General features: G+C 34.8%; 1 protein-coding gene across 1 annotated transcript; it reads right to left on the bottom strand.

The window, feature by feature from the left end:
• Nucleotides 1–973: 973 nt before the first annotated feature.
• On the bottom strand, nt 974–3553 carry LOC111907581 (LEAF RUST 10 DISEASE-RESISTANCE LOCUS RECEPTOR-LIKE PROTEIN KINASE-like 1.1). Its single transcript, XM_023903388.2, has 4 exons — nt 2803–3553; nt 2688–2723; nt 2257–2493; nt 974–2168 (listed from the first exon to the last, which is right to left on the bottom strand). The coding sequence occupies exons 1-4, from the start codon at nt 3551–3553 to the stop codon at nt 1210–1212; spliced, it is 1983 nt and encodes a 660-aa protein (XP_023759156.1). The 3' UTR covers nt 974–1209.
• Nucleotides 3554–22563: the final 19010 nt, after the last annotated feature.

The raw sequence follows: 22563 nt of genomic DNA, 5'->3' as shown, positions 1-22563 counted from the left end.
AATCCGAAGAGTACCTCAAGGAACTCTGATTTGCCCTTGAATCTTTGCTCTACACCTCTTTTCCTTGTTCCTTTCTTCTTCTCCTTCTTCAAGCCTTCACAAATGCACACAAGATCACTTAAATCACTCAAGAACGAATTAGGGTTTTCTCACAGCTCTCTGAGGGTGAAGGAGGAGAGATTGGGGCTATAAGGTGGCTTAAATAGTGGGCAACCCGGGGATTTAGGGTTTCTTTCAGACAGACAGACTCGCCGAGTCGCCAGCTAACACGTGCTCGAAATCCCGTCCCTACTCGGCGAGTCAAGCTATGAACTCGCCGAGTCCTTCTTGCAAACTTCAAAAATAAATACTATGGAATCATCATACCAGAGACGGGTCGTTACATAAATATGATCACAAGTCTATTTGTTATTCAATAGATTAAACTCTACCATAGTAAGATGTCAGTTTGCCATCCAATGGATATGAAGTTCAATGATCATTGAACTCTTTAATAGGAAAAGGAAAATGTTTTAATTCTTAAATATTTATTATAAATTAGCTTTTGTAATTTTCCATTGAACTTTGAAAAGTTTAATGCATTATAGAGAAAAAGTTGATAAAATTATATAAAATGTAAAAAATAATGTGATAATCCATTGAACTCTATGAAGTTCAATATAATGTAGATGTCATAAAGTTGATTAGTGAAAACCTCATCATAAAAACTGGTCCTATGACTCTCTAGTTAGAGGGGAGTGATTAGGGTTCTTATGTGATACCTACTTTGTTATTTTTAAGTAATTATCCATATGTTTGGTAATTATCCAAATAAAATTTGATTTTCAAAATTTTACACTTAAATCGTTAAATCTTTGAGTTTCTATTAATTAATTAAACACTTAATGAATTAACAAACTAAACCTTGTAAAACATTCATGTAAATTGTTTATTGCATATGTCCTTGTAAAACATTCATATAAATTGTTTATTACATATGTCCTCGTGTGTAACTAAAAAGAAATAAAAAAAACCCTACTATTAATTAAATATTAATATTAGTATTAGCGTATGTTGTATACCATTTCCAACAATAAAAACATCTTAATGGCTCAATTTTGTAATTTTTGTGGGTTTTACATCTCAAGAGTTATCTAGGGTTTTAGGGACCGGGTGGTTCACCAACCAACACTACATTGTGTTTCTGTCTTTCGAGATTGGAATTGCATTCTATCTGACGTTTAGTGTAGTTGACACGGTGCTATTGCTATGCCATTCACCGGTGATGGAGACTGGCGAAGGTAGAAAATCTTTCAACACAACCGTCTTATCATTGTTTTCAGACAGAGGTGGCGTTTTTACTTCTTCCAACTCTCTGATGCTGTCATCAACATCTATTCTACCCTGCGATTGAATATCCACCAACACATCCAACACCTCATTCATTGTAGGCCTCATTTCCGAATAAAACTGTAAACACCGAAAAGCCAACTCTGCTACTGATGTAACCATCCTCATGACTTCAGGATCTGAATCGGATCCTAAAACCGGGTCGATCAATTGATCTAACGCACATCTTTGGATCCTGTTTAAAGCCAGATTAACCAAACTGATATCGTCTTGAGTCCTACTTAAATCAACAGCCACCATGGATGATATAAGCTCGATCAAGACCACTCCAAAGCTGTAAACATCACTCTTTTCTGTTAATTGGTAATGATGATGATATTGAGGATCCAAGTAACCTGGGGTCCCCTGAGGAGCTGTAGACACATGAGTGACATCATTTGGTAAGAGCCTTGAGAGCCCAAAATCTGCTACTTTGGCACTGAAATTGTGATCAAGGAGAATGTTACTAGTCTTGACATCTCGGTGAATGATTTCAGAGGCATGGAGGTACACTAGAGATCTGGCAGTTTCAATGGCGATATTCATCCGTAATGGCCATGCTAGTAAGCTTGAATTTGCTTGTTCTCCATGGATGTGGTCAGCAAGTGTGCCATTGGAAATGTACTCATACACAAGAAGAAGTTCATGGCTTTGACGAGACGTGCAACCATACAGCACAACAAGGTTAGGGTGGCGTAATCTGGTGAGGATTTGAACCTCATTCATGAATTGCTGAAGTCGCTTATAGTTATGCTCATAAAGTCTTTTCACTGCAACTTCTCGCCCATCTTGAAGTTTACCTTTTTCAGAAAGATCAAATTTGAATAACCTCAAGAAATAGCATGTAAATTTTAGGGATTAATTTATTACCAGGTGTAAAGTTCTCACCATAGTAAACAACTCCAAAACCTCCATTCCCTAGTTCTAGAGCAGGGTCAAAATTTCTAGTGGCATCCTCAAGATCCTTGTAGGAGAAAACCGAGACGCCAAAGAAGAAAACCTGATCTTCAATGATTGGAGATTTGTTCTTTGATGTGCAATATGAAATAGGGTTGCGCTTGTACAGACACCAGATTATGAAGATGACAAGAAACAGCATGAGGATGAAGGCAGATCCAGCAAGAACTAGAGCAAGACAAGGAAATAGCATCAGGTACAAATTCCTACATGTATATATATATATATATATATATATATATATATATATATATATATATATATATATATATATATATATATATATATATATATATATATATATATGTGATTGTGCATTTATATATCTATTGATGTTGCATTCAATCAAGGAGATATATTACTTAGGATTCGTGTCAGTTTTCTGCCTGTTTTTTCTTCTGCAAGTAAACAACAAAAGATAAGACATGAAAATTTTATTTTACGAATATGCTTATAGACGATTTATATTTGGTGTACCCTTTTTGGCGTCTAGACACAGAACATGTTCACGGAGAGTGTTACACTGGCCGCCTTCCTGGTGACACTTATGGCAGGAAGGTGACAAATGAAAATAAATAGAGAAGCGAGGGGAGAGAAAAGAAAATATGTCGGTTTCGTTAATTCCTTTATTGTCTTCTGGCCCTCGCACTAATTTGACGGGTAGGCGTATTACTTGACATGTAGGTGGGAGATCGCTTGGAACTGTTGTATCACTTATACTATACTTATAGTAGAATTTGTGGTTTTTGCATGTGTTGTATCTATGGTAATTAGATCCGCCAAAATAAGCATCGGTTTGAGCAGTATAATTGGTATTGTTTGTGCATTTGTAGAGAGTGATGAAGGATACGATTGAGATGGAATACAAAAGAGGACTTGGAGAAGTGAAATTATCCATAAGTGCCCCACAACTGCTATTATTCACAAGTCTTTCAAACGTTAGATTACGGATAGATACGACCGATTCAGACACATACTTGCCAATAATCTCATATGAGTCTCTTCCAAGTTGAATTATCCCGCCATTCAAAGTACAGTTGACCTGGATCAACCCACATTGCTTGTCGTCAGTGGCATTATTATAAAACGGGTACTTGAATGAGGCAAAATTTGGATTTGGGCAACTGAAACTCTCTGGGCAGATAGACATGGAAATGTTGTGGTCTCTAGTAGAGTGTACGTAAAGTAAACAAGAGAGAAGGGAGGCAAAAAAGATAACGGGATTCATTTTAAATGTCCAACTGAAAAGGTTAGAAACTTATATCATCGGTGTTCTCGAGACTCCATTATATATACGTGTCTTCTAGGTCTATGTGTTCTCAAGTGGAAGTCCTTGCAACAGTTTGGCTACAAGATGTGATGTCTTCTGTGACTAAAATAGTAAGCTTTCACACTAAAACTCCCAACTTGCATCAATTTGTGTTTCTCATTTTGTGCCCATTTAATACGTCCCCACTCACCATAGTCCAAAGTTAAGAATAAGACATCTTTGGAATTTAGACACCTTTTCTTAAAGCTTCATGTGTTTCCCATTTTGTGCCCATCTAATACGTCCCCACTCACCATAATCCAAAGTTAAGAATAAGACATCTTTGGAATTTAGAATAGTCTCGCAATCTCTCATTTTGTCACACATCAGCATTTATCATGAAAATGTGGTTTCATACCACACCCAATGAGTGGTGCCACATTTCTTTATTTATTTAGTAGGTGTAAGACCTATGTATTACATATGTTAATTAAAAAAAATTAAATATAAAAGTTTAAATATTTGAGAACTTTGGATTTATAAGAAAATAAGAAAAATAATGAATTATTAAAATTGATTTTTTTATCTTTTAAATTTAAATAAATAAACAAAATAAACTAATAAGTTTTAATTTTGGGAATTTTGAAATTAAAAGGTAAAATTTATTAGTAAAATTAATATCCATTTATTACTACATTTATTATAATAATTATATTAAAAATATTATGTGGAATTTAATAAAATATAAAAAAAAACTCATAAAATGATATGTGGAAAGAAAATTAATTCAAAATAACCATAAAATGACATTTAACAAATTGAATGAGATTGTGACAAGTGGCAAAAAAACCATTATTTATTAGAAAGGATTTTTTAAATAATTAAATTTTTTAGTTTTAATTAAAAACAAAAGATTTCATTAATTAAAAAAAAAACCATTACACTATATTACTAGGTGTGGTGTCATACTTTTTTTAGAAAATTTAATTTAATTTAAATAAAAACTTCAAATTTCATTTAACTTTATATATATATATATATATATATATATATATATATATATATATATATATATATATATATATATATATATATATATATATATATATATATATATATATATATATATATATATATATATATATATATATATATAACTTCAATATTAATACAAAAAAAGTCCTACAACGGATTTGTTTCATCACTTGAACAAATATAAACCCAAAAAATTAAATACTTGTCATATTTTATTCATTCTCTAGAAATAATACAAATTAAACAAAAATACAACAATAAATACTCACATTGATTTATTTCATTTATGGGTTTTGTAGCCCAATACAAGTTTTAAACCAGCCCAAGATAAGAAATAACACACAGAGAGTAAACAGTCGTAGCAAGAGTAAGTACGGTTCAAACCGCACACAAGGAAGGGTGTGTGCATGATGGGAAATTGTAGTCGACACCTTTTTCTTAATTTTACAATATATCATCATTCTAGTTGAAAGTTGAAAATTGACATAACAATTAACATCAATATAACAATTATATTGTAGAAGATATTTCATGGTTTAAATTGTATTAATGGGAAATTGTAGTCGACGACCTTCCATTTTTGAAGTTGTATATTAATGCTAAGAGATCATATTTCTTTTTCATGTACTTGCAAAATCATCAAGAACATCACACTTCTAATCTTGGATAATTTTTAATGCTTGATCCTTATATTTTGTTATCTTGAATAGGATTTCAGGAAATATATGTTGTAGTCTTTCTAGGGTATTTTACCGTATGAAAACGAGAATTGATATTTCCATGGATGATATTTATCCATCCACTGCAAAATATATACATTATTAATTATTCCTTTTTTCTTTTTTAATTTACTGATATTAAAGAAAAGAGAAAGTTCTAGATTCACTTTAAATGACATACACACTCTTCTTCCTCCTTCTGACATGCTTCTTCCCTCCGATAGCACACACTCTTCTTCTTCTTCTTCTTCTTCTTCCTATATTCGTGTGTTGATGCTTCCCTCCGATCACAATGTTTTATCAGACGAAGTTAGATTGTTACATATTCTCTTTCAATCTTTATTACAAGAACCCACAAACCCATCTTTCCTTTCAACGATTTTCTGATAATTCATACACGTCTTTATTGATTTATCATCATAAAAGACGAAGCAATATGTTATTATATTATAATTCGTAGGTCGGTTGAAGGTGAAGGGGGCCCTGGTAAACTTGCTAAGAAATCAAGAAACTTTGTGTTGTTTCTAGAGAGTGACAGCCAAATTTTGTTGGAGCTCGAAGCACCCATCAAGATTTGTGGTGTTATTTCCGTTTTTAATTTATGTATTTGTTCGAATTCTGATTTTACATGATTAATTTTGTTGTGTTCTTATAATCCTTTTGTCCTTTGTTATGGGCTTTGAGTTTTTGTTTACTCTGTAATGCTTAATTGCCTCTTTTATCATCAATTTCAACACAAAACAAACATAAACCTATTTTTCATTATATGCAAATTTTGATTATTTTGCCTAATTTTATCTAGAACAGTGTCAAATGCCATGACAGTACCGGAATAATAGCAAAGAAGTGCTTTGTACTGAATCTGGGCAACTTCAGTTTCTCCATCCTCTTCCAACTCATCATAATCGGTAATGATCTCACGCTTAATTAACAATTGTCCTTCAGCTACTGATACCCCGAAAAAGAAGACAAATTGCAATCACTATAGTAATGGCTTTGTATCTGAAAGTATGTTTGTTCCCCAAACAATTCGCCAAAAGCTGTGTTCTTGACATATGTAGGTGACGTGTTGAGTTTTATAATTAGCTCTTATATTATTCAGAGTAAATTAAATGAGGGTATAATTGTCCATTCCTTTTATTTTCAGTGAATGGATAAAAAACAATGCAGAAAAATCGGAAAAACAAAAGTTGACTTGAAGTTTTTAAATTTTTTTCACAAAGTTCCCCTTTAGTGATAAAGACAATGTGATATTAAAGTGAGTAATAATGTTAATAATAATAAAAGGAATTGTCGAATAGCTTGTTAGATAAAAAGCTTTAGAAAGATAGAAAATGAAAGGAATGATAGAAAAGGAAGGGTATTAGGGTATGGATGATAACTTTTATTAATAACAATTGTTGGGTATAATTATTTAAAGATTCTTTTGACCTTGTTGTTGGTAAATCAACTTAAATAATAAATAATTATAGCTTTCTAGGATTAATGAGATATATCTAGATATGGATAGATTACTTTTGTATTATAATATTATTCCTTTTAGGCTATAAATTTGAGTGGTATTCAACCATTTATTGTAATCCAACTATAATCATTTGTTTCTTTTTTTATATATACAAAAGACTCAAGCTTTTAAGCTTGCAATACTTGACATTATTTTCTCTTCTGTCTCTTTACACTTTTTATCTGCTCATAATGTGAACGATAATTCACCTTTACTATTGCATAAAATTATATTATTTTTTCCAATAGACAAAATGTCAAGACTTTACACATCGACTCTACACGATCCTTGTTCCATTTAGAAATTATCATCATTATTCTTAATTTTTCGATATGACTCGTGACATCATTTTAATTCACAAAGTGCGCACATATATATATATATATATATATATATATATATATATATATATATATATATATATATATATATATATATATATATATATATATATGGATTTTTAAAATATGTGTATTTATACTTTTTGTTTTTTTTTTTTTTTGTTTTTGGTTTTATTGAGATTTTTGATTAGTGATTCTTCAACGAATATAAAATCATCATGGTAGTAATCCAGAGTTGAGAATGGTAACAATGAAAGAGGATTTGATGTGTATGTCGTCATCGTTGGAAGTTATGGTTGTTTATGGAGCTCAATCCATTAATCGATGTTTCTTGAGTAGAAGAACCCTAACGTACGTTGACCTTTGGATCATTGTCTCTATTCCGCCTACTTGGAGAAAGTATATTCTTGTCGGGAATTTAAGATTTCAGAAGGTGGATGGAGGTGAAGGAAGATGGTGCCCATAGTTAGGTAGTCTTCGTTGTTGTAGGGGATTCGAAGGAAGCGAATTTCAAAAGGGTGGGATTGGGTGGAGTCCATTATATTTTAATAATAATATAAATAATTGTATAAAATGATTGAATTTAAAAAGAAATTAGTAAAGAGCAAAATAGTATTTTTTATGTTACTAAGGGAACCAAATACATAACAAAAACATATTACAGGGACAATTCAAGTTAGAAAAAAAAAATGTTAAGGATCAAGAGTGGAATTTACTCTTGGTTTATAGAAATGATGTATTTTTTAAATGTTGTACTAAATAAATAAAAAATAAAAATATATAGATTATATAGAGTGGTAGGTATTTCTAAAGTTTGTAGTGTGATGACGGTGGACTGATCACTTTTAAAGAGAACATATTGTGGACCACCTGATAACCTTAAGTTTATAATTGCTTAAGTTTTTAAATGTAGTACTCTGTGTTATGAGTCGAAGAAAAATTGGAAATGGCCTAGAAGCAGCTCACATATATTTTCTTCGGTAAGTCAATAAAATGTTTGATAATATGAAAATGACTTATAAAATAACTTCTCATGAACCCTTCAAAAATGACATTTCAATAAGTTGAGATTTATAGTTTTTCAAAACTCCTTATGATTTTTTGGGTTTGGGTTGTAAAAAACAATATTAACCTAAAATACCCCTTAAAACATATATAAGCAATGAGAAACATTTTTTAAAAAAAACAACTTATTGATTTATTTATTTTTTGCACCATTAAAGCTAATCCAAACATTGTATTTTATTAAAAAACTCATTTCCCCGTCACCATAAGTCAGTAAGTCTTTTTTCCTAAAAGTCATTTTAGTCAAAAAGACGAACACCCTCCTGCCATACATAAATAATGCATCATAATGTTATTTACATTTATTTTCATGAATTTGCACAATGAAAAGGAATCTATCTTGCACTTATTGTAGGTGACCTAGTGAAATCCCTATGCCATTCACCGGTGACGGAGACTGGCAAAGGCAATAATTCTTTCAACAAAACCGTCGTATCACTGGTTTCAAACGGAGGTAGCGGTTTGCGGTCATCAACATCTATTCTCCTTTGGGATTCGATATCCTCGAACACATCCAACACCTCATTCATTATAGGAACATTTCTAAATAAATTGTAAACACCAGAAAGCCAACTCTGTTATTGATGTGACAATTCTCATTATTTCAACATTTGGAGCAGATCCTAAAATAAGGTTGATCAGTTGATCTAAGGCACTTGTTTGGATCTTATTTAAAGCCTGAGTAGCCAAACTAATCTCGTCTTGAGACCTATTCAAATCAACAGCCATCATTGATGATATTAGTTCTGTAACATCCATAAAATTCATGAAAAATTTAAACTTATAAAACCAACCCATAAATCATCATTGTTTAAAAAATAGTTTTCAGTACATGTTCAATATCAGAGTATTCCTAAAATCGTAAAACAAAACACGAGGAGATGCACGATCACGCCTTTGCCTTCTCGCGATCATCTGAGGTACCTGAAACACAACCCAAAACTTAGTGAGTTCCCCCAAAATACAACACAAAAAAATAATACAAATACAATAATAGCATGCAATGAGTCCATAGCTAACAAACTGGATTATCCTGAGCCCACATCATAAGTCTAACTTGCCCTTGGCCCACAGCTTATGTCTGGCTTGCTCACCGACCAGATCAATCCTCAAACTGAATATCATCAAGCCCTCAGTAAGAGTCTGGCATGCCTTTCCTATCCCTCAGCCCGTATCTGGAATGCTCATGAGCCCTCAGTATGAGTTTAGCATGCCATCTCTGCCCCTCAGCTCATATTTGGATTGCTCCAGGGTTTGTTGGCTACCGCACGGAGTAGTACAACCTCAACCTAACTCACACAATATGTCGACATATAATAGATAATAACATACACATATAATCAGACAGTATCACAGGTAGGCCTACACATCTACAAGACTAGCATATCAAAACTAGCATGCATATCTATTCCATACTCAGCATATCAACGAATATCAGGTTATCAAACCAATGGGCCAACCTTGGTGCCTTCGACCCGTAAATATAATGAGGATAACTCACCTCGCAAACTGAACATAATTGATGAATTCCGACTCCAAAATCTCAGTTCTCTAACTGATATCTGTTTCCACCAAGTGGCCAACTCCATCAAGATCTCAACATACCTAAAATACCTGCAAGGTCCAACTTGGTCAAAGTCAATGGTCAAGGTCAACAGTCCATGTTGACCCAATACGCCGTGTTCCCCTTGACCACCCTGTGTTACCTGAGCATCCAAACAGTTGGGAAAACTTCAGCCAACACACCTTGTTGACTTGTAAACATGTCGTGTTCGCCAGAGTTCCAGCAACTTAATACATTCAACTTCCTTTTCGACTCCAAGAGCTCCAAAGCTCAGATATAGACCAAAATGTGATTAGGAAGGATAAAGTTTCCAACTTTATCCATTGGGACTACCAAAAAGGTCCAAAAACCCAAATCATAAGCTTGATAATGCAAGGGCTTAACCATAATACACTTAATCCTTAAGATCTGAAGTCTATCCTTTCCAAAAGTGGTTCTAACACCTAAAGCATCCCAAAGGTTGGTGCTTTTTAGATATACATGCCTAACGTATTAATTGAAGCCATATTAGGCAAAAATGAGGATTTATGACCTAATCTCTATTCATGGCATCAAAACCTGGTTATAGACTAGATCCAAGACACTACTAGGTCATCTTGGCCTAGAGATTTGTAAAGTTGCAAACTTTATGAGATCTAACCATTGCAACATTCAAGAACAAGGAGCAAAAGGGACAAAACATAAGATCTAACATCTTTGAATGATAAAAATCAGGTCTTGGACAGTTACAAAGGTCTAGAAGAGTTCTAAACTGGATAATGGGGCTTGCTTGCTGGATCTTTGCTTCCTTCTTCCACATTCTTCCTTCTGTTAGCCTCAAAACACCAAACTAGATTTACAAATGGGAGAAAAAATGATTAGGGTTTCTTTTAGGGCTTGAGGGGATTATGGGGTCAGAGGGTGAACAAACCCTAGCCTCCATATTCCTTTAAATAGGGAGAAAAACCTGGAATATTAGGGTTTCATTCCAGCAGTCAACACGCTTCCAAGAGGAACTTGTTGTGTTGCTCAAATGAAACTCGCGCCTTTTCATGTCATACACATTGTGTTGGTGCCTCCAACACGTCATATCCAATCCTCAATTATACCCAAGAGTGCTACCACTTGACCAATTGACATGAAATAGAATTATAGGGATGAATTTAGAAGTACCTGAATATCGAGATGTTACAAGTTCAATCAAGATCACTCTAAAGTTGTAAGCATCACTTTTATCTGTTAACCGGTAACGATTGTAATATTAGGGACCCATGTATCTTAGGGTTTCTTGAGGAGTTGAACGGTCAATGACATCATCGGGTAAGAGCCTTGAGAGCCCAAAATATGCTACCTTGGCACTGAAATTGTGTTGAAGAAGAATATTACTCGTATATGAACTTATAAATTTTGAATTTTTGGTGACTTATATTTTCAACAAATCAAGCGATTCAAAACAAAATTTTAATGATTATTATGATGTCCAATAAATTAAAATCAATCAAAAATTTGTATTGAAAAATACATAGCATGCAAAACCAATTCAATACAATATAAGTACGAGGTAGTACCAACTCAAGACAATGAAAACTAATTTTCATTATTAACTCCTTTGCCAAATACTTATTACTTATGAAGCACAATAATGCAATTCAAATTAAGAATTATATGATCAAAATCAAAACCAACCTGAATTTATAATATTAATAACATGTAAACAATTAAATAATAAAGATCATAAAAGAATCAAAACCAATATGCAAATTCACAAATTAAACTGTGGATGAAAAATCAAATAGAAAAAATCATAAACTTAACAAACTAATAAACAAGAACTAATCACATTCACATCCAAGAAATGTCATAAAAATATTAAATACATAAATAAACAATTGGATATCAAATAAAAAATTACCTCAACAATCAAAGACTACCAAAGGTTTCAAAACATAGATTTAGGGCGATTTCTGATTTATTTCTACAAATCAATCTAGTATTCTACATATGGGCATATCACTATATCAAAAAGCTCCCATCAACAGCTTTTCAGGTTTATGGAAAGTTTGGGAGGTCGGTTTTGATGTTTACGTCCGATATCCCTTTTACATCCTTCATAGTAGGTTGGAAAACAATTTATTCCCAGTTCAGATGAGTTCATTGAAGCCAGTGGCACTTTGTATTAAAGAAACTAAGAAAAAAATCATGATACGGAAAGAAAGAATCAGACGACCATATAAATCGAAAAAATCTCAAAGGTCGTCTCGTAGTTCTCTCGAATACCAGTCGCCTCGCCTTCTTCAATAATCAGTAAGGCATGCGGTTTTTTAACCGATCGAAAATTGCATCTATCGCTAGTTTTACTTTCAATCTTTCAATCGCACCCTTGCGCTTCGCCCCTTTCCCTACCAGCTGAACTATTTTCATGGATCACGTTCTTGGCCCAAATGAGAGGTATACATATAAGAGTTGGATAAAATATGATGCCCCATGATATGTTGTTGCCCTGGGCTATGGCCCACCTCGCCCAACCCTTGGGCCGACCCTGGACTCAACCATCTAGAAGGCCGGTTGTGTAACTTCAAATTCTCTATTGTCACTATCTTGGTAAATCGTATCATGATGGATTCTTTGTTTACTCATTCCGTTAAACACTATATTCTTTACGAGATGGATTAAACCTTGATTGTCTCAATGATAAATACAGTCTTCCTATTTCATGTCCAACTCTAATAGGAAGTTCTTTAACCATATAAACTCATTGCTAGCGTGGTTGAAAAAGCAACACTCTTCTCTTAAGTCTGGGCATCCAACTAATTTATGTATCCCTAATAATTAACATATAATATGTAGTGCTATTCCCCAATTGTGAACATCCATCCAAGTTTGTATTTGCAGTACACTTTCAAATAGTAATTGAGTTGATTATTACAAATGTGTGCCTAGATTATAAGACAAGGAGGTATAGTTTATATAAAGAGTATCGGACGTCGCATAATTGCATTAGTTCGAAGGTAGGTGGTATTTAGAGTTATTATAGCATACTTTAGGATCTGGTTATACGATTAGTCTATGTATAAATTGTTGAATATCTGTTCTTTTTATGTAATATATCTTTGTTCACATATAAGTGATCTCACTTTCTCCCTTCACTATTTTCGTCATCAATTTAGGAAAACCTATTTAACTTAATGTAATTAGTTATACACTGATTCTAACAAGAAATATGTAAAAGAGTTTCTCTTGTACCTATGTCGGATTATGAAGTTGACAAGAAAGCACTTGATGATGAAGGTAAATCAAGCAAGAACTAGAGCAAGATAATGCAACAACTTTTAGGTATAAATTCCAAAATGTATGTGTGTCTATGCATTAATATATTTATTCATAACATATTCGATCAAATTGGTATGTTACCTAGGATGCCCAGGATGGGTATCAGTTTTCTGTGTGCATCGTGTGTTTCTACATCAACCAAACAACAAAAGATGGTGTTGTGGTCTGTATCAGAGTGAAAGAAAGGTAGACAGGAGAGAAGAACAGGTGCAAAAAAGAAGAGGAGATTTGTTTCATATTATTCATATGTGTTCTTGAGACTCCATTAATATTATACATGAATGTGTATACACATATATATCTTCGACCTCTATGTGACTATGTCTTCTATGAAGTCTTTAGAACAGTTGGGAAAAATAAATGACGATTTTATGTACTCAAAGACTCAAAAAGCCCCAACATGTTCCAAAAGCATATAAATTTTGTCAATTTTGTAATTTTCTCCTTAGTGACTAACACCATCAAGACCAAGTCTATCCAATGTAGTTTTTCTCCTTATTGACTAACACCATCAAGACTAAGTCTTTCCAATATAAATTCTGTCAATTTTTGTAATTTTTCTCCTTATCTCAACCCCTTTCCAATGTTAAAACATCACTTGAAAAGACTCATGTGGTTCTCATTTTAACACATCTAATACTCAACTCACCATAGTTAAAAATTATGAATAGAGAAAATTTCGAATATCACATCATTCTAGATAAAATTAGTATCTACGTACATAACAACGGTGTGTATATGTAGGAATTAGGATATGAGTATATACTTTTTCATCTACTTACCAAAAGTATATACATTGATTTAGCAATGAGCCTTGGATCAACTGCTAAATTAAATCTGCTTCTTTGTGACATGAGCTTTCACATGATTTGTGTATTTGCAGTAGCAAAATATTAACAAAGCTACCATATGGAATTTCTATGAAAACCAAGTCTTCTAAACATGTTGACTGAAATCCTTGCTTAAATTCTTCTTTATCACTCAAGACAAACTATCACGACTTGACTCATTGACTCTCCATGGTTCTTGCTCCATTTATCAATTATCATTCTTGCCTTTTTTTTGAAACACCAAATCAAGAAGACATTGATATATGCAAATGTGAGAGAGGATACTTTTACGAATGTCAAGACCATATAAACCCTGGTTGAGAGAAAGTATACTTTTGCCATCTTGGATGTTTAAAGATTGATGGCAAAAGTATTACATTGGAACTCCATGACTTGTCTATTCATTTAGATTATTGCAGTTACCCTTTGATGGTTAAATTTGTTGGCCATTTTAACAGCAACAAACAAAGGTTTTAGTACAGCCTCTTGTTTATTTGAAGGAACATAGACTTCTCCAAACACACAAGAAACTGTTCTTTGTTCGTTCTTTATCCCATAAAAGTGGGCATATAGGACTAAATCAATCTAAAATCTATTGATACAGGTAAATATCACCCTTTAATCTAATAGAGATTTCACTATGACATTTTATCAAACATATAACAGGAAAGTAAAAATTCTCACTCAGAAACAGGTTCCAATCAATCAATTATATGCAAATTAACTCTAACTGATATATTATAGGACGTGAAATAGATAAAAAACGAATGGGGAGATCAAATGAACAAATGTAATTCAGATTCAAAATCTTATTTAGGTAGGGGTTATTTAATAACTTCAAACGAAAACGACAACGATCCTTTAATAGATAGATGGGTATAAAGAGAAATATACCACTGCTACTTGAAAAAGGTGTCTGCTATTACTAAGAAAAATATTCTCTGGAAGTTCCTAATTTTTACATATTTCCTAAGGAATTCCTAGAAAATAAATAAAATGCGTTTAAAATACAGCTCCTCGAGACGATTCTACATAGTATATCATGTTGGGGTTGAAACACACTTTTATTCAGAACTAGAACAAAACAAGGAGCTTACTAGCTTAATATTACAAGAAAAGAAAACAACCCTCTATTATAAATACCAAGGTTGTAGAAATCGCTTGATGTTAGCTAGTCGGTGGACTGGGGTTAAGGGATTAATCGGCTAGGCGGAGATTAATCGGGGACCATTAATTGCTAATTTGTTGAATTTTTAAAAATTAAATATTACTAATATCATATAAAAGTTCATAAATGTCACTAATATCTTAACAAAATAGGTTAATTTGATTAATACAACACTAATCATAACTCAAATAGTTTCTAGATATAACTTCTTCAAAGTGTTAAAATTTCATCAAGTTCTACTATTTCACTCATTGTGTATGTAGGGATTAATCGCTAGGCGCCCTCTAATCGGTCGAGTAGTACCTAGGGATTAATCAAAGATTAATCGGACCCTATTTGGGATTTTTACAACACTGATAAATACTCACTCTAAGTATTTCTCTATCACTCTCTGTTTTGTGGCAATTTATTGTGTTCATCGTATGAAATAAAGAAGCTGCCATTTATAGTTGTTATTGTCAACAAATGAGGCATTCATTTGTCAAAAGAAGAGGGTTGTGTAGCTACTCATGCCAAGTTCACACCTAAGTCACCCAAGTTAGGTTTACACTTATATTCTCCATCTTAAACCGAACTTGGCTCAAGATTTGTCACACCGATCATGTTTCGCATTTCACAGTGTTTCACATATGCTAAAGCCTTTGTAAAGATGTCTGCCCGTTGATCCTTCGAGTTGACATATTCCATTCTAATTTTCCCACGTTCAACACATTCTCGTTTGAAGTGATAACGAATGTCAATGAGTTTGCTTCGACCACAAAATAGAGAGTGATAGAGAAATACTTAGAGTGAGTATTTATAATAGAGGGTCGTTTTCTTTTCTTGTAATATTGAGCTAGTAAGCTCCTTCTTTTGTTCAAGTTCCGAATAAAAGTGTGTTTTAACCCCCAACAACATGTGGACAAAGAAACAATCTTTTGCTTTTGGGATTGCCAAGTTATCGTACTCCTTCCCAGATAGAAAATCATTCCACTTGTGCTTTTGCTATCAACAGGGTCACCTCCAAGATCACTATCGGTAAAACCAACCAAATCTTCAATTTCACGACCTCTTCCATAGTTGAGTCCATAATCAACGGTTCCTTTCACATACCATAAGATGTGTTTCACAACTTGGAAATGCAAAGTGGTCGGTTCCTCCATGAAACGACTTGCAATTGCAACCAAAAATGACAAGTTCGGTCGAGTGTGAGTCAAGTACCTTAAACAACCTACCACTCGCCTATATTCAGTTGGATCAACTTTTTCACTATCTTCATCCTTCTTAACCTTCAACTTAGGTTCCATTGGTGATGTTCTCGGATTGCAATCTAGCAACCCAAATTGATCTAAAATCTTCTTAGCATAAGCCGTTTGACACAAAGATATTCCCCACTTCTTTTCGAAACTTCGATTCCAAGGTAGTAAGAAAGTAATTCCGAATCACTCATTTCAAATTCTTTCTTCATTTGTTCCTTGAATTCAGAAACGTCGTTGGTTTTCGAACCGGTAATAATCAAGTCATCAACATATACACCAACAATAAGAATTTTATCTTTTGAGTTCCTTTTATAAACAACAGGGTCTTGTGTACTTTTCATAAAACCAAGCATTTTTATGCTTTTATCCAAACGAATGTTCCAAGCTCGAGGAGATTGTCGTAGACCATAAAGAGATTTGTAGAGCTTGAATACCTTGTGACTGTTTGATTTATCAACATATCCTTCTGGTTGGGTGACAAAGACCTCCTCCTTAAGGTCTCCATTGAGAAAAGCTGAATTGAGATCGAGATGGTGGACAACCCACCCATGGAACGTAAGTTGAAGGTTAAGAAGGATGAAGATGGTGAAAAAGTTGATCCAACTGAATATAGGCGAGTGTTAGTTGTTTAAGGTACTTGACTCACACTCGACCGAACTTGTCATTTTCGGTTGGAATTGCAAGTTGTTTCATGGAGGAACCGACCACTTTGCAATTCTAAGTTGTGAAACACATCTTAGAGTATGTGAAAGGAACCGTTGATTATGGACTCAACTATGTAAGAGGTCATGAAATTGAAGATTTGGTTGGTTTTACAGATAGTGATCTTGGAGGTGACCCTGTTGATAGCAAGAGCACAAGTGGAATGATTTTCTATTTGGTAAGGAGTGCGATAACTTGGCAATCCCAAAAGAAAGATATTGTTGCTTTTTCCACATGTGAAGCCGAGTTCATTAGCAGCTACAACAGCAGCATGTCAAGCCATTTGGTTTGCAAATCTCGTGAAGGAGCTCACGGGGCATCATATCATGCCCATCACCTTATATGTCGATAACAAGTCAACAATCACATTAATGAAAAATCCCACGTTTAATGGTCAAAGCAAACACATTGACATTCGCTATCACTTCATACGAGAATGAATGTGTTGAACATGGGCAAATTAGAGTGGAATATGTGACATCCCCAAAATCACGGCCAGAAAAGACCGATTTTCATTTATGCTTTTAAATAATTTCAGAGTAAATCCTTTTGATTTGAAAGAGTTGCGGAATTTGTTCCCAAAACAAAACATGATAAAATAATATTTATCAAAGCATTTCATCAAGAGATGCATTTCATTATATAATCAAAACTCGGGATGTCATGTTCCGATACAGACCATAAAGCATAAACGATAACATTACAAGTCATTCAACAAATATATACATATATAGACTTGTAAACAAAACAACAAGATGATCCATCCATCTTACGCCCTTGTGCCACTTCCTGTAATACAAATAAAACTGAGTGGGTCAGGCTTGGGAGCCTGGTGAGCATATAGGGTTTTCAACCCACAATAAATAAGTTATATTTAATTTTACCAACCAATCACTATCCCGATTACCCATTCCCGTTATCCTCAGTTTACGTCCCTAAAACAACAACTATCTCAAGGGACCTAATCTAGGATTTTCATCGGGACGGACGTCACTGCGAAGGGGTTTCCTCAACAATAGATATCCTAAAGGCAACCATGAGGGGGATAGAGTACACCGGTGAACACATCGTTCACAACACCTACAGGTTATGAACCTGCTAGCGTTCCACTGGACTGTCTAGAAGGAGTCCGTGGTCGTTATCCATACTCCGTTGAATAACTAGATCAACAACAATAACAACATCGAGGCCTCTCATCTGTTTATTACACACCAACTATCTACCCATGTTCTACCCAACATATTAGTAGATAAGAATATATATTTTCATACATAGTTAATAACCTGTATATCATTTTCATTCAACATATATATTCCACATACAGATGAGGCATACCACATAACACGTATTTCATAGAAAGCAATTCAGATCTATGAGATGGAATGAAGTGAATATCCATTCACACATACAATCACAAAATATACACATAACAAGTATATCGCATAAAATACTTCATAGTTACTTGTTAGAAGAAAGTAACTGCACCCTCACACATATAAACCACAATTTACTTAATACACTCAAACTGCACTTGTATTATTATCGTGTTTATGAAAGGTAGTATACACTCACTTGATCAGAAGATGATCGGACAGCACTACGACTTGCAGAAGTAGTAATCCACAGCAGATCTGGAAGATCTCCACAAAAATCGAACTTCTCGCGGGCAGAGCTTCGGCTCGGGAACCGCACTTCTCGGGATCTTCGGGATCTCGGGACTTGCCTCGGGGCTAGAGTATGATACCGGGGCTTCGGAGTATTTCTGGCATGCAAAACGATGCAAAACGAGAGAGAGAAGAGAAGAAATTGGCAAAAGACTCGGCTGCCTTCGCATCCTATTTATAGGAGGCTGGAGCCTCAGAGTACGCGGGGCGTACTGGTCCGAGAAACATCACTGCTTACGTATCCGGAGCCACTTGCTGCGATGTCGACACCTTCGGAGTACGTGGGGCGTACACGAGTACGCGGCGCGTACCTCAGATCAGATCAGTGACTACTCTTCGGATAAAGCTTCCGAATTAATGATTTAATTTAATTACAAAATAATTAATAAACTTCGGAAATTCATATCTTCTTCATACGAACTCCGTTTTCGACGTTCTTTATATCCACGGAAAGGTGAGACTACGCTCTACAACTTTTGTTTAGACTCCGTCGGCTAATTTTGACTTTATTTTTATTATTTATTTTTAATAGGTCGCGACAGAAAAACTTCGTTATAAATTCACAACTTCTTCGTTTGACGTCCGTTTTCGCCTAACTTTTTATCGCTTCGATACCAACAATGAGATCTTCGATTCTCATTTAGATTGCTTCGGCTAAAAACCGCTCGATCTCAAATCGAGTATTTCAGGCTGCACACCGCTAAGTCGAAACTTCGGTAAATCATAACTTCCTCATACGAAGTCAGATTTGGGTGTTCTATATATATTCGGAAACCTCGTTTCAACTACTACAACATTAACCAAAGATATTAAGTTTATTTTACACTTAAATTTTGACGCTTATTTTTATTCTTAATTAATCAGACCACATAATTAAGCAATTAAGCACAAAACACATAATACTCAAATAATACATTCTTATTATTTCAAAATGGGTTACAAAGGTTAACCTAGACTATTACATTGCTAAAAACGGAAAGCCCGGAAACACAGGCGTTACAGAATATGTCACCTTGAAGGATCAACGGGCAGACATCTTTACAAAGGCTTTAGCATACGTGAAACATGGTGAAATGCGAAACATGATCGGTATGACAAATCTTGAGGCAAGTTTGGTTTAAGAGGGGAGAATGTGAGTGTATACCTGACTTGGATGACTTGGGTGTGAACCGGACATGAGTAGCTGTACAACCCCCTTCTGTTGACAAATGAATGTCTCCTTTGTTGACAATAACAACTAGAAATGGCAGCTTCTTTATTTCATATGATGAACACAATAAACTGCATGTCTAACCGCTTCTCCCCAAAACTCTCCCAAGACATTTCGTCTATTGAGCATACATACTTCTTTCCATGTCCATAACGGTCCGATTTCGCCTTTTTACAACTCCGTTCTGTTGAGGCGAATATGGTGTCATAAGACGCCTTTGAATACAATTTTCTTCACAAAATAATCAGAATTCTTTTGAAGTGAAATCTCCCCCTCGATCCGTTTGAAGTGTCTTCATTTGATAAGCCGAATTCTTTTCAACCATCAAATTGAACCGTTTGAAAGCGCTTAAGTCTTGAGACTTATCCGATAGAATGTAAACCCACATCCACCGGCTAAAATCGTCTACTAAAAGGAGAAAATATTTACTCCCTCCAACAGACGTAGGTGTGATCGGACCACATAAGTCCACATGAATAAGTTGTACAGGTTTTTGAGCCCAAAAAACTGCATGATCTGGGAAAGGAATTCGGGTTTGTTTGGAAAGAACGCACCCTTCACATACTTGGTTTGGGTTCTCAATCTTTGGCACTCTGGTTGCCATATTCTTTTCGGAAAACTTCTTTAAGGTGAGAAAGTTAACATGACCGATTCTAGAATGCCATATCCAAGATGGTTCATCTTTTGTTGCTAAAGGACAAGTTGGTCTACTGGTCCTTAAAGGAGTTTTATATAACCGGTTTGGGGATCGTTTAACTCTCAAAAGTAGAGTTTTGTTTCTGCCAAACAATGTCAGATCCGACCCATCCATTATGACCCAACTCACTTCCTCCGTCATTTGTCCAAGACTAATAATATTATTTTTAGACATGGAATGAAATATACCTCATTAAGGAGTCTTTGGTTGCTATTTTTGCTATCGAATAAAATCGACCCTTTTTCCAAAATAGCAACGGTTGAAACATCCCTAAATTTTACGTGACCCGTAATGTGCTCATCTAGTTCGCGAAACTTTGAGCAGTATTCGGTCATATGATTTCTAGCACCCTTGTCGAGATACCATACCTCGGACTCGACTTGAATTTCTCCCGATGCAAGAAGATTAACACAAATCTTCTCTCTTAGAGACACCTTTTTGTGTGCATATTCTTGTGAGATTGCCAACATCAAAATAGGCTCTTCTTCGTTGGCTTGAGTGAGGTTCGCCTCCTCACCTCGATTCTTATTTGGACACTCCGAAGCATAATGACCAAATTGTTCACAAGTAAAACATTTGATTTTACTTTTATCCTTTCGAGAAGGAATATGGTCATTCCGATTTGTATTGTACTCGCGACCAACTCCTTGTCCACGTTTACGAGGTGGGCCTCGTCCCCGGTCTCGGTTACCATGTCTTCCTCATCCTCTTGAAGTGTTTGACGAGTTTCTCTCACCAGTTTGCTTCGAACGAGATGCCCACGCGACATGTGTAAGCAATAGAAAAGGTTCTCCTTCTTTTCTTTTTCCATAGCTTCGAAGTCTCTCTTCATGGATCTTAAGACAACCCATAACTTCTTCCACCGTCATATTCTTCAAATCTCCGAATTGCTCGATAGATGTTACGATTTGTATAAATTGTATCGGTACGGCTCGCAAAAACTTCTTCACAACTGTAATTTCTTCGATCTTTTCACCTAGAGATCGAATACCGGTTACGATAGTATTCAATCTCATGGCAAAATCATCTACCGATTCATTGTCTTTCATCTGGATCACCTCGAAGTCACTTCTCAAGGTTTGAGCGTTAGCTTCCTTAACCCGATCGACTCCCATGTGCATTATCTTCAGTGTTTCCCATGCTTCTTTAGCTGTGTCCTTCTTAGCTAACATCAGAAGCACGTCCTCTGGAATTGCTTGATAAATAGCCTCAAGAGCCATCCGATCTTTACATTCGTCCGTTTCTGCATTTTTAATTACATCCCACACTACTTTGTGCTTATAAATTCACTCGCATTTTTATGGCCCACATCGCGTAATTCATATTCGTGAGCATTGGATGGTGTAACATAACACTTCCGTCTTTCCCGGTCCATTGAACACTTTCAACTTCGGGTTGAGAAGATGACGAGGTTGGTGTAGTCATTCTTGCCATATACTTGGGCATACACGACCTTGTAACTTTTTTTAAGTATAGGGACCAATATGAACTTTTCAGAAGTTCAGGGGGCAAACAGAACTTTTACGTAAGTAAGAAAGGACCGAACTAAATTTTTCTAAAAAACCTGACCAAAATTGCAATTTTTCTGAAAAACAGGGGCTAAATTGCACTTTTCGGAAGAACAGGGGCAATTTACAATATTCAGAATTGCTACAGTACTGCTACAGTGTTCATGATGTCACTGTTACAGTGTCATCTTCTCTGGCGGTTTTCTCCGGCATACTGGTTTTTCCAGCCAACTTTCCGGCGAAGTTGACCAACTTTGACCGGTGATTTTGAGGCCTTCCAGTGGTCAAAAAATTCACAAAAATATATTTTCGGAATCCTTGGAACGAGACCTTTCCAACGGTGTACTCCGAAATTGTTTTTGAGACAAAAATAATTTCGACCAAAAAACAGAGAATGCTTCCCCAAAGCTTAACCAAGCTTGATACTACTTGTCG

The sequence above is a fragment of the Lactuca sativa genome, chromosome 3 (assembly GCF_002870075.4).
Source record: "Lactuca sativa cultivar Salinas chromosome 3, Lsat_Salinas_v11, whole genome shotgun sequence".
NCBI classification, from domain to species: Eukaryota; Viridiplantae; Streptophyta; class Magnoliopsida; order Asterales; family Asteraceae; genus Lactuca; species Lactuca sativa.
This window is presented reverse-complemented; position numbering and strand designations above follow the sequence as displayed.

Coding starts and splice junctions, on each gene's coding strand:
- LOC111907581 (XM_023903388.2), bottom strand. CDS start 3,553: ATGAATCCCGTTATCTTTTTTGCCTCCCTTCTCTCTTGTTTACTTTAC. Junction 2,494..2,687: donor AAAACTGACACGAATCCTAA/GTAATATATCTC, acceptor GTCTTGCTCTAG/TTCTTGCTGGATCTGCCTTC. Junction 2,169..2,256: donor TTTTGGAGTTGTTTACTATG/GTGAGAACTTTA, acceptor TTTCTGAAAAAG/GTAAACTTCAAGATGGGCGA.